Source organism: Coenobita brevimanus, chromosome 85 (assembly GCF_032717465.1).
Source record: "Coenobita brevimanus isolate Jiangsu-jjx chromosome 85, ASM3271746v2, whole genome shotgun sequence".
Taxonomy (NCBI): Eukaryota; Metazoa; Arthropoda; class Malacostraca; order Decapoda; family Coenobitidae; genus Coenobita; species Coenobita brevimanus.
In genome coordinates, this window is record NC_137038.1 from 3,102,501 (window position 1) to 3,115,000 (window position 12,500).

Genomic DNA, 12,500 nt, shown 5'->3' on the forward strand with positions numbered 1-12,500 from the left:
GTCGAGTGGACTTCCGGTCTTCGCCCACGAGAAATCTTCGGGTCTCTCTCACCGTCGTTGGTAAGACTTGGAGAATTTGGTTAAGACTTGGAGAATTTGCTTAAGATTTTGGTTAAAACTTGAAGACTGTTGTTAAGACTTGGAGAATCTGAGTAAGACTGAAGAATTTATTGAAGATTCTGGTTAAAACTTGAAAACTTTGGTTGGACTTGAATTTGGTGAGACTCGAAGACTCTGGTTAACACTTGAAGAATTTGGGTAAGACTTTGAAGACTTTGCTAAGAAAATAACAAAGACTTAAATGATTCACCGCAATAATAGTTCCTGATTATTATTATTATTATTATTATTTTCTGAAGCCTGTCCACCCCAACTGTTCATATAAATATCTAACACGCCATTCTTCATTACTTTTTTTAAGGTATCTAAAATTCCATCCTTCTCTATTTCAAAATCTAATATATATGTTTTTTTAAGCTGCTAGGAATAGTTGCTTTAAACAGTCAATCAATAAACTTGAAAATTTCCTTGCTATTATTTTTTTCATTCCTGAAGATAGATGGATAGATAGATAGATAGACAGACAGACAGATCGACAGACAAACTGACAGATAGATAGATAGATAGACAGGTAATATTTCTCTATCACGATTACCTGAAATTAAACAATTAGTCTTGCTTTTGTTTTATGATTTGTTAATATACACCAGCAAGATCTGTTAGCCTGTTCGTGTAATTAGCAGTGTAATTAGTCTCTAGTAATTAGTCTCTTGCTGTAATTAGTCTCGTGCTATAATTACCCTTCTTGTAATTAGTCTTCTATATAATCTCTTGCTGTAATTAGTCCCGTGTTATTATTAGCCGTCTAGTAATTAATCTGTTGCTGTGATTAGTAAGTCAGTGTGATTAGTCTTCATGTAATTAGTCTGCTGTCTAATTAGTCTTGTAATTAACTGACTCATCCTTCATCCTTTCACTCCGTCAGTCCCGCCAAGACGTGTGAGCATCGTGGAGAGCTCCGGAAGAGAGGTGAGCGGCATGATTGGTCCTTACCCCGTGGATACACCTCTCACGCTCACCTGTCACGTCATGGGAGGTACGTAACGCCTACCTGTGTGCTAATTAGTCCCTACCTCTCTAGCTTTACCTATCTTTCATTCTCACCTGTCACGTTATGGGAGGTACGTAACGCCTACCTGTATGCTAATTAGTCCCTACCTCTCTAGCGTTACTTATCTCTCATTCTCACCTGTAACGTCATGGGAGGTACGTAACGCCTACCTGTGTGCTAATTAGTCCCTACCTCTCTAGCTTTACCTATCTTTCATTCTCACCTGTCACGTTATGGGAGGTACGTATCGCCTTCCTGTGTGCTAATTAGTCCCTACCTCTCTAGCTTTACCTATCTTTCATTCTCACCTGTAACGTCATAGGAAGTGTACGTAACGCCTACCTTTGAGCTAATTAATTCGCTCTCACCTGTATATTTACCTGTGTCGGTCTCTATCTCTACATATCGTTTTTTTTTTATTTCTTGGGTTCGTTTAGTTCACCGGTTTTGTGCTGGATTTTGAAAGAAAGAGAGAGAGAGAGAGAGAGAGAGAGAGAGAGAGAGAGAGAGAATCATACATACCTGATAATGCAGGAAGAACACCTAACGAAATCCAATTAACCTGTTCTTTGTGTGCGTGTGTGTGTGTGTGTGTGTGTGTGTGTGTGTGTGTGTGTGTGTGTGTGTGTGTGTGTGTGTGTGTGTAAGTTAATTATGTGTACCGTGTCTCTAGGGGATTTCTGTGTATGTGTGTCTGTCTCTCCGACTCTCTCTCTCTCTCTCTCTCTCCCTCTACCTCCTTTTTCTCCTCCCTCCGCCCCTCCCTCCTCCTTCATTTCTTACCTCCTACCTCCTTAATCTTCACCTACACCCCTTCTCCCTCCCTCCCTCCCTCACACCCACTTCTTCCTTTCCTTTCCTTAGCATCTCTCTCTCTCTCTCTCTCTCTCTCTCTCTCTCTCTCTCTCTCTCTCTCGTTTTTCCATTCTCCTCCTTTCTTCCTCTTCTTTTTCCCATCTTTCCTCTTCCCTCATTCTTCCTCTTCCTCCCCCATTCCTCCTCCCTCATCTTCTCTCAACCTCCTCATTCCATTACACTCTTCCCTCCTCCCCCTCACTTCCTCCTTCAATCAGGCTCGCTATCTTATCTCTCTCTCTCTCTCTCTCTCTCTCTCTCTCTCTCTCTCTCTCTCTCTCTCTCTCTCTTTCTTTCATCCTTCTTCTTTCTCTCCTTTTTCCTACCTTTTTCCTCTATTATCTTTCCTTTTCTCTCTCTTTTTTCTCTTCTTTCTTTCCTCCTTTCCCTCTACCCCACTTCCTCCTCTCTCTCTCCGTCTCTTCCTCTTTCCTCTCCTTTTCCTCCCTCACCTCTCCATCTCTTTCTCTTTTCTCTCACCTTCTTTTCCTATTTTCTTTCTCCTTCTCTGCTTGTTCTCTCTCTCTCTCTCTCTCTCTCTCTCTCTCTCTCTCCCCTTCAGTCATCCTGTCAAATTTCTACATCTCTAAATTCTCTCTCTCTCTCTCTCTCTCTCTCTCTCTCTCTCTCTCTCTCTCTCTTCAGGGCACAGTCGAGGTGTGAAGTGGCTGGTGATAAATAGGATTTTCTGCTGAATGTTCCAGTGAAAGGAGGAGAAGGAGGAGGAGGAGGAGGAGGAAGGAGGGAGAGAGGAGGAGGAGGAGGAGGGAGAGAAAGAGGGAGAGAAGGATGGAGAGAGAATGGAGAGGAGGAGGAGGAGGAGAGAAGAGAGAGGGGGAGGAGAGAGAATGGTGAGGAAGGAGAGGGGAAGAGGAGAAGGAATGGTGACTGGAGAGAAAAAGATGGAGAGAGAAAGAAAAGAAGGAGGGAGAGAGAATGGAGAAGAGGAGGAGGAGGATTACACAGGATTACACAGGAAAGCAAACAGCAACAGACCTTATGGTCCTTTCGAGGCTGCTTGTTAGAGAAAACTATGACTACAAGATCTAACTCTACATGTTGAAGGATAAGGATAGGAAAGCAAGAAGGCTCCCCCCACCACCAAACCCTCCAGGAAAAAGTGAGAAAAACCACCATGCAGCATGGAAAAACTGACATGGAAATTTTATAGGAAACACTGGAAAGGAAAAGTCACATTCTATAATACTTTATCTATAAGCTACCCGATAGAGTAACCTGAAAGAGAAAGTAAACAAATAAAATAATAGTTACGGCATGACATTATAAACCAGTTACATTGAGTTAATGGGAAGTCTGTGGACATAACGTGGAAGCTACACACTGCACAGTGTGGATGTTTAGGGGTGGTGCAGCAGCCTTGCCTGGCGCTTTTAAGGTAGGCAGCAGTCAATCAGGCCCTAGCTCCGTTTGCTCCACTGAGACTAGGAACTCTCCCATGTGGGACAAGTACACAAGTTTCATCCTGAAGCAGTGACCCCTGGTACATTAAAAAAATCCCGATGGTGGTCACTTGACTAACAGGGACCCTCAGTGATCCACAGCCCATCACAGGTCGAAAGTAAGAGTAGTGAGGAGGAGGAGGAGGGAGAGAAATAGGAGGAAGAGGAGGGAGAGAGAATGGAGAGAAGGAGGACGGAGAGAGAATGGACAGGAGGTGCAGGAGGGAGAAATTGGAGAGGAGGAGGAGAGAGAAGGAGGTTAGAATTATTTTGGAAGAGAGAGAGAGAGAGAGAGAGAGAGAGAGACCCTCAAATATCCGGGAATGGGAATAAAGTTTTAGCTGTTGAATTGAGTCTCTCTCTCTCTCTCTCTTTCCATCTATCTATGTATCTATCTATCCATTCATCCATCCTTCCATCCATCTAACCTTCTATCTATCTATCTGTCTATCTATCTATCTTGTACATGTATCATTTTATCTATCTGTCTGCCTACCCATCTATGTATCTCTCTCTCTCTCTCTCTCTCTCTCTCTCTCTCTCTCTCTCTCTATGCATCTATCTGGCATATGTATTATCTTTCTCACTTCCACACCTCGCTCACTCTCTCACTGTCAGTTTTAACATCACTCATATTCCATGCCTGTCACTCACTCTCTTTAACTAATGCATCCCCTTGCTCACTCTCTCACTTTTTCTCTCTCACTATTGGTCTGGCTTATCACTCACTCGCTTTAATTTTCTTTTATCTCTCGCTTTCTTTACAGGTTCAGAGTTGCTTATCTTTATCTTTTACGTATTACAATTCTCTCTCTCTCTCTCTCTCTCCAATATTTCCTTCCTCCTCTATTACCTTCTTTATCACCTCCCTCCTCTTTCCTTTTCTTTCCCTCCTCCCCCTCTCCCTCCTCCTAAACTATCCTCTCTCATTCGTTTCACTTCCCTCCTCCTCCTCCTCCTCCTCCTCCTGCTACCTTCTTTTCTTCTCTCTTCTCCATTCTTTTCTCCCGTGCTCTTCCTTCCATTTCTTCCTCTTCCTGTCTTTCCTCTTCCTCTCTTCCCTTCCCTTCTCCTCTCTTCTCTTCCTTCCTTCCTTCCTTCACTTCTCTTCCTTTCCCTTTCCTTCCCTTCCATCTTTACTTCCATCTCTCCTTCCTTCCTTCCCTCACTTCTCTTCCATTTCCTCCTCTTCCCTTCCATCCTTGTTTCTTTCCTTCGTTCCCTCAATTCTCTTCCTTCCCTTTTCCTCCCCTTCCCTTCCCTTCCATCTTTTCTTCTTTCCCTCCTTCCCTCCTGCCCATCCTTTTCCTTCCCTTCCCTTCCCTCTTTCCCTCCTTCCCTTTCTTTCTCCACCCTTCCTTCAAGAACTTCAACAAAATTCCTCAATAACCAAACATACTTTCCCTCTCTTCTTGCCCTCCCTCCCTCTCTCTCTCTCTCTCTCTCTCTCTCTCTTCTTCATTCTTCCCCTAACATCCTTCCTTTCCTTCTCTGCTATACTTTTTCCTCTCCTTTCTTCCCGTCTCTCTCTCTCTCTCTCTCTCTCTCTCTCTCTCTCTCTCTCTCCCTCCTCCTCCTCCTCCTCCTCCTCCTCCTCCCCTTCCCGCCCTTCCTCAAACTTTCCTCCATCATTTCTCTCTCACTCGACTTCAGAATTTATAGACCAAATGCCTTGGGAATTTACAGATAAGAAATACTGTTTACATTTACAAAGATCACACAGACATAATATTTACCTCGGGATATTTACCACCAACATCATCATCATCATCATCATCATCATCATCATCATCATCATCATCGTTATTATCCTCACCATCATCATCATCACATTCTTCTTCTTCTTCTACTTCATCATCATCATCATCATCACCATCACCACCACCACCATCTCTCATATGACTATCTCGATCTTAAATTTATAATGATGTAAATATGAGGCCTTATTTACCACTATTCTTAACCCTCTGAGGCTCCTGTGGCCCACTCTCAGCTGAATAAAATCTCTCTCTCTCTCTCTCCCCCAAACTTCCCTGACTGCCTCCCACACCAAGTCTTTCACTCCTCCCTCCCCCTCCATTTTTCTCCCCTCTCCCTCTCCCTCTCTCCTCCCCTCCCCCCAGCTAGTGACAATAACCAGATCCTGAGAAATTTCCCCCTCCCCTCCCCTCCCCTCTCCCCCCCATCCTCCCTTCTCCCTCCCCCAATCACCACCCCTGCCTGACACTCCACCCCTGATTCTTTCCCTCCCCCTCCCTTCCTCCCCTGATTCTTCTTCTCCCCCCTCCCTCTCCCTTCCCCTCCCCTCCCCCCTCGAGTCACCAGACCCTGACAATCCACCTTTGATCCTCTCCCTCCCCACCATCCCAGCTCCTCCCCTCCCTTATCCCCACCCAGGATCCCCTCTTCCTCCCCCCACCCCAACCCCCCTCCCAGCCCCTACTCTAACACCCCCTCGTTCTCATCCCCCACCCTTGATCCTCCTTCTGTCCCCCCTCTCCTCTCCCCACCCCTCCCTCCCCCCTTCCACCACAATTACCAACACGGCCGCCAAGTCATGTGTCTTGCCTCCACTCTCATTTATTTTATCAGGGGTAAGGCCTCTTTACACCGCTTCACTCTCTTCTCACTCTCTTCTCACTCTTTTCTCACTCTCTTCTCACTCTTTTCTCACTCTCTTCTCTCTTCTTCATACACGTCTTGGTAGTTTTTCGCAAAAGTGATAATTATAAATTTCTTTTGTATGCCTCTTGTATTCAATTTCTTTCTTTTTTTCTTCCAAACGCTTGATATTCAACTTGGCACCATTTATATAGATAGATAGAGAGAGAGAGATAGATATATGAACTAATCTCACCTGTAAGATTAGTCCTGGCTGTGAGAGCAGTTTCGAGCGAGAAGCATTCCAACCGTGAGAACGACAACAGTACTGGTATGTAATGCCAGTGGAGATGGAATCATGCATGGCTGACAGATAGACAGATGGATAGATAAATAGATAGATGGACAGATGGATGGATAGATGGACAGACAGATAAACAGATAGACAGACAGACACAGATAGACAGCTAGACAGATAGATATAAACAGATAAATAGACATAAAGAAAGACAGGGACAAATAAATAGCTACATAGATAGATAGATAGATAGATAGATAGACAGATACCCTTAGCGAGACAACAGGAACCCGGAAATGACTCGTATCGTGACTACCGCAACACAATCACTATTCCGACTCACCTGTTTAATTGATACACCTGTCTTTAATTTAGTCAATATTTTTACCCACCATATCTTCATTATGTCCATTAATTTATTTCTTTATTCTCTTTAATTTTCGTTCACTATTTTATTTGCGTTCGTTATTTTCTTTTATTTTCGTTCATTATTTTCTTTTGTTTTCGTTCATTTTCTTTTATTTTCGTTCATTATTCTTTTTTTAATTTTCGTTCATTTTTTATTTTCGTTTAGTTTTATTTTCGTTCTTTATTTTTTATTTTCGTTCATTATTTTTTATTTTCGTTCATTTTTTTTAATTTTCGTTTATTTTCCTTTATTTTCGTTCATTTTTTTTCTTTTATGTTCGTTCATTTTCTTTAACTTTCGTTCATTATTTTCTTATATTTTCATTATTTTATTTTCGTTCATTATTTTCTTATATTTTCATTATTTTATTTTCGTTCATTATTTTCTTATATTTTCATTATTTTATTTTCGTTCATTATTTTCTTATATTTTCATTATTTTATTTTCGTTCATTATTTTCTTATATTTTCATTATTTTATTTTCGTTCATTATTTTCTTATATTTTCATTATTTTATTTTCGTTAATTATTTTCTTATGTTTTCATTATTTTTTTTTTTGTTCATTATTTTCTTATATTTTCATTATTTAATTTTCGTTAATTATTTTCTTATATTTTCATTATTTTATTTTCGTTCATTATTTTCTTATATTTTCATTATTTTATTTTCGTTCATTATTTTCTTTTATTTTCGTTCAACAAACTCTGATTTTTTTTTTCCTATATTTTCATTAATTCTATTTTATTTCCTCTCACTAAGCATGATTTTTTTTTTTTCCAATTTTGCTCTCGTTTTTCTCTTTCCTCTTTTTTTAATGTATATCTAATTCCGCACACCTGGCTGTATATTAAGTTCACACCTGTAATTTACCTGCAATTTCCGGTCTCTAATTTTTACCTTTTTATTCTCTCTCTCTCTCTCTCTCTCTCTCTCTCTCTCTCTCTCTCTCTCTCTCTCTCTCTCTCTCATAACATTTTTTCGTCATTCTTTTTACTTAGACATTAATCATTTTTAGTGCTACCGTCTCTCTCTCTCTCTCTCTCTCTCTCTCTCTCTTATACGCACCTTTGTTTTTTTCATTCTTTTTACTCTGACAATCATTTCAGTGCTATCCCCCCCCCTCTCTCTCTCTCTCTCTCTCCAACTTCTCAACTTAAATTGCATCCAAAAATAATTCAAAACAGAAAATTTTACTCTAATTTCGCCAAACTTTTTTCACGTCAAAAAAAGAAAAAAAAAAATCATCTCCAGACTCACTCCATACCTCATTATTTTATTATTTTTTATTTTTATACACTTTTTAAAATTCTACTTTTCATGGGTTTCAATTATTTTGTTTTTTTTTTTCATTTATTTTTGACTTTTTATTATGATTTTTTTTTTTTTTTTTTTTTCGTGATTCATTTTTTCATTTTTTTATTTTCGTGATTTTTTTTTTTGGGGGGGCGGGGGTGTTATATTTTGATGCTCTTCTACTTCGTATCTACAATATTTAATTTTGTGTGTATATATATATATTTCTTTCTCATGTAGATAGATAGATAGATAGACGGATGGATGGATGGATGGATGAATGGAAGGATGCATGGTTGGATGGATGGAAGGATCGATAGATAGATTCATAGATATGTAGATACATACATACATATTGATAGATAAACTGATAGATAGAAACAGAAAGAACGACAGACAGATTGACAGACAGACAGACAGATGAATGGATAAATAGACAGATAGATGAATAAATAGATAGACAGATGGATATATAGACGAATGAATGAACAGAGAGACAGACAGACACATACATGCACAGATACAGACAGACAGACGGATGGATAGACTGACACACACACACACACACACACACACACACACACACACACACACACACACACACACACACACTCAAATGTATTAAACTCTGCTGGCATTTTTTTACCTTTCATCTTTCAATTCTTCACTGAGCATTTTTCCCCCAAAGACATAAATATTGAGCATTTGACTAACAAGAGCATTTTCCACACCACTGCCCCCCCCCTCCACTGTGCCCTCGAATTGCCCCCCAGGTGTGTGTGTGTGTGTGTGTGTGTGTGTGTGTGTGTGTGTGTGTGTGTGTGTGTGTGTGTGTGTGTGTGTGTGTGTGTGTGTGTGTGTGAAGAAGGTTGGGGAAAGATGTGGTGGGGGAGAGAGAGAGAGAGAGAGAGAGAGAGAGAGGAAGTAGTTAGAGAGGGCAAGGAGCAGGTGAGACGGGAAGGAAGGAGGAAGAAGGTAGGTAAGGAGGGAAGGAAGGAAGGAAGGTAGGTAAGGAGGGAAGGAAGGAAGGAAGAAGGTAGGTAAGGAAGGAAGGAAGGAAGGAAGGAAGATATGGAGGGAAGGACAGAGAATGGGAGGAGGGAGGGATGCAGGTAGAGAAGGAAAGGAGGTGGAAAGAAAGAAGGGAGGTAAGGAGGGAAGGAAAGAAGGAAGGAGGGAAGGAAAGAAGGGAGGAGGAAGCAGGCAAGGAAGAAAAGAATTCCAAATAGGAAGACAAGAAGGAGGAAAGAAAGGAAGGAGAAACAGAGGGAGGAAAGAGAAGGAGGAAAAATCTAGGAGGAAAGAAACTAGAGTAAGAGGGAAGGAGAGAGAGTAGGAAGAAGGAGGAGGAAAATGAGGAAGGGAAGGAGAATAAAGAAGAGGAGGAGGAAGAGGAAGAGGAAGAGGTGGAACGTAGGAGGAGGAAGAAAAGAAAAGGAAGAAGGAAACTGGGTGATGAAAAAGAATATAAAGGAAGGAATGAAATGGAAGAAACGGAACTAGGAAGGAGAAGAGGAAGGAAGGAAGGAAGGAAGGAGGGGAGGGAGGAAGGAGAATGAAAAAGTTTGAGGCTGGAGAGGAAGGTTAGAAGGAGGGGACAAGTGAGAGAGAGAGAGAGAGAGAGAGAGAGAGAGAGAGAGAGAGAGAGAGAGAGAGAGGGAGGGAGGGTATTATATAATAAACTAGGAGGGAATGGGAAAAAAACATAAGCGTAAGGAAGTCAGGAGGAAGGGAGGGAGAGAGGGAGGGAAGGAGGGAGGAAGACAGGAACGGAAGGAGGGAGGGAGGGAGGGAGGGAGGGAGGGAGGGAAGGAGAGGTAGCTAATAAGTGAGGAAGGAAGGAAGGAAAGGATGGAGTGACGCTGGCATAGAGGGAAGGAGTGGAGGAAGGAGGGAAGGAAGGAAAGAGAGAAGAAGGGAAGGAAGGAGGGAAGAACAGAAGAAGGGATAAGGAGAAACAAGCATAGGCGAAGAGAGAGAGAGAGAGAGAGAGAGAGAGGAAAGGAGGAGGGAAGGCATTAGGAAAGGTGAGAGAGACTGATTGTGGGAACGATGAGGACAGGAGAGAGAGAGAGAGAGAGAGAGAGAGAGAGAGAATAGGAATTACCGGGAAGGAAGAAGAGGGAGGAGGAGGAGGAGGAGATAATGTGAAGGAAACGAAGGAGGAAGAAGAGGAAGAGGGAGGGGAAGGAAGAGGAGGAGGGAGGGGAAGGAAGAGGAAGAGAGGGAAGAGGGAGGGGAAGGAAGAGGAAGAGAGGGAGGAGGGAGGGGAAGGAAGAGGAGGAGGGAGGGGAAGGAAGAGGAAGAGAGGGAGGAAGGATGCTGAAGGTTAGTCACCGTCTGGGACAGGGAGGGAGGGGGGGAGTGAGGGAGGAAAGAGGAGGAGGGAACTGGGAGGATTTTCTCTCTCTCTCTCTCTCTCTCTCTCTCTCTCTCTCTCTCTAACCCCTTCAGTTCAAAATGTCTAACCTTGGCTGAATAAAATCGTCTGGAGATAATTTAATAAGAAAAATAAATAAATAAATAAATAAATAATAGCAAATAAAATCCATAAAACAAATACAATAAAAAATAAAACAAAAAAATAAAAAAATTAATACGATAAATAAATAAATAAATAAATAATAAAATAAATAAATAAACAAAAACAAAAAAAATAAAAAAATAAATAAATAAAAAAATAATAAAATAAATAAATAAACAAAAAAAATAATACAATAAATAAATGAATAAAATAATAAAATAAATAAATAAATAAAACACGTCATTGGGGGAAAGCCTAATTACTTCTCTATTTTCTTTATTTTCTTTAATTTTCTTTATTTTCTTACATTCGTCCCCCCAAAAAAAAAAAATCAGTATTTATGTTAAAAATTATGCAGAACGTTTAAAACAATTATTTTTTTCTGTTTTGTCTTTCATTCAATTCTTTTCTTTTTTATATTTTAGTTTTTTTTTTAATGTTATATTTTTCTTTTTCAATTTTCTATTTTCAATTATTTTCTCTTCTTTTCTTTTTTTAGCTTCTTCTCTTCATTTATTTTTGATTCTTTCTTTTCTTTTTTCATTTTCTTGATTTTCTTTTTCATTTTCTTGATTTTCTTTTCCATTTTTTCTTTTTTTTTTCGTTTTCTTTCCATCATCATTTTTTTTTATATAAAGTCCTCTGCATTTTTCACTATTTTTCAACTTTCTTTTTTCTTCCTTTTCTTCTTCATTTTCTTTCTTCTCTTATTCACATTTTTTCTTTTCTTCTTCATTTTCTTTCTTTTCTTCTTCATTTTCTTATTTTTCTTCTTCATTTTCTTTCTTTTCTTCTTCATTTTCTTTCTTTTCTTCTTCATTTTCTTTCTTTTCTTCTTCATTTTCTTATTTTTCTTCTTCATTTTCTTTCTTTTCTTCTTTATTTTCTTATTTTTCTTCATCATTTTCTTTCTTTTCTTCTTTATTTTCTTATTTTTCTTCTTCATTTTCTTTCTTTTCTTATTCACATTCTTATTTTTCTTCTTCATTTTCTTTCTTTTCTTCTTTATTTTCTTATTTTTCTTCTTCATTTTCTTTTTCTTATTTTTCTTCTTCATTTTCTTATTTTTCTTCATTTTCTTTCTTTTTTTCTTCATTTTCTTTTTCTTCTTCATTTTCTTTCTTTTTTATTTCTTCTTTTTCATTTTCTTTCCTTTCGTTTTCATTTTCTTCCCTTTCACTTTCATTTTTTTCATATAAAGTCCTCTGCATTTTTCACTCTTTACATCCACCAAGGAAGTTTGTTTGTGCGTTGGTTTGTGAGCAAGATTACACAAAAACAACGGGACGGATTTCCACGAAACTTGGTAGAATTATTGGCCTTGACCCAGAATAGACTCCATTAAATTTTGGTGCGGATCCGGATAAGGGTTCGGATCCAGGATTTTTTTTTTTTTTTCACTTTCTTTAACAATGCGAGATGGGGCGTTTTTGTCATGTTCGTAAATTTTTCAGGGAATATTGCATGGATTTTGATGAAAAAAAAAAAGAGCATATTTAGGATGTTGGTATCTACGAATGTGTACAGTTTGGCGCGGATCCATGTAAAATTCCGGATCTAGCGGATTTAAATATGCTTCTATAGAGGGTAGTCTTTTTCCATATTGGATTAGACTTGACTGAATTAAAAGGAACTGCATGTTGGGCCTTGGCGGAGGTATGTGCTCTACTGAGTGCCATTCTAGTGTCAACTTTTTTCTTTTCTTTCTTTTTTTTTTCTTTTTTTTTTTTTACATTAAGTCCTCTGCGTTTTTCACTCTTAAAAAAATCCATTTGCCATACGCGAGGCGGGTCAAATAATTTATCAAGATCTGCTGCATTGATCGGATATGTGGAGAGAGAGAGAGAGAGAGAGAGAGAGAGAGAGAGAGAGAGAGAGAGAGAGAGAGAGAGAGAGAGAGAGAGAGAGAGAGAGAGAGAGAGAGAGAGAGAGGGGGAGAGAGAGAGAG

At 39.6% G+C, this 12,500-nt stretch overlaps 1 protein-coding gene across 1 annotated transcript in view; it reads left to right on the forward strand.

Moving 5' to 3' along the window:
• Nucleotides 1-12,500, forward strand: part of LOC145410394 (kin of IRRE-like protein 3) — a gene marked incomplete at its 3' end in the record, with an annotated part of 114,827 nt that overhangs the window by 59,149 nt on the left and 43,178 nt on the right. Inside the window, exons 3-4 of the mRNA XM_080280547.1 lie at nucleotides 1-60; nucleotides 986-1,096. The exon at nucleotides 1-60 is cut by the window's left edge and continues 140 nt beyond it. Coding sequence (XP_080136673.1) covers nucleotides 1-60; nucleotides 986-1,096 — 171 coding nt within the window. The remainder of the gene's footprint in view (nucleotides 61-985; nucleotides 1,097-12,500) is intronic.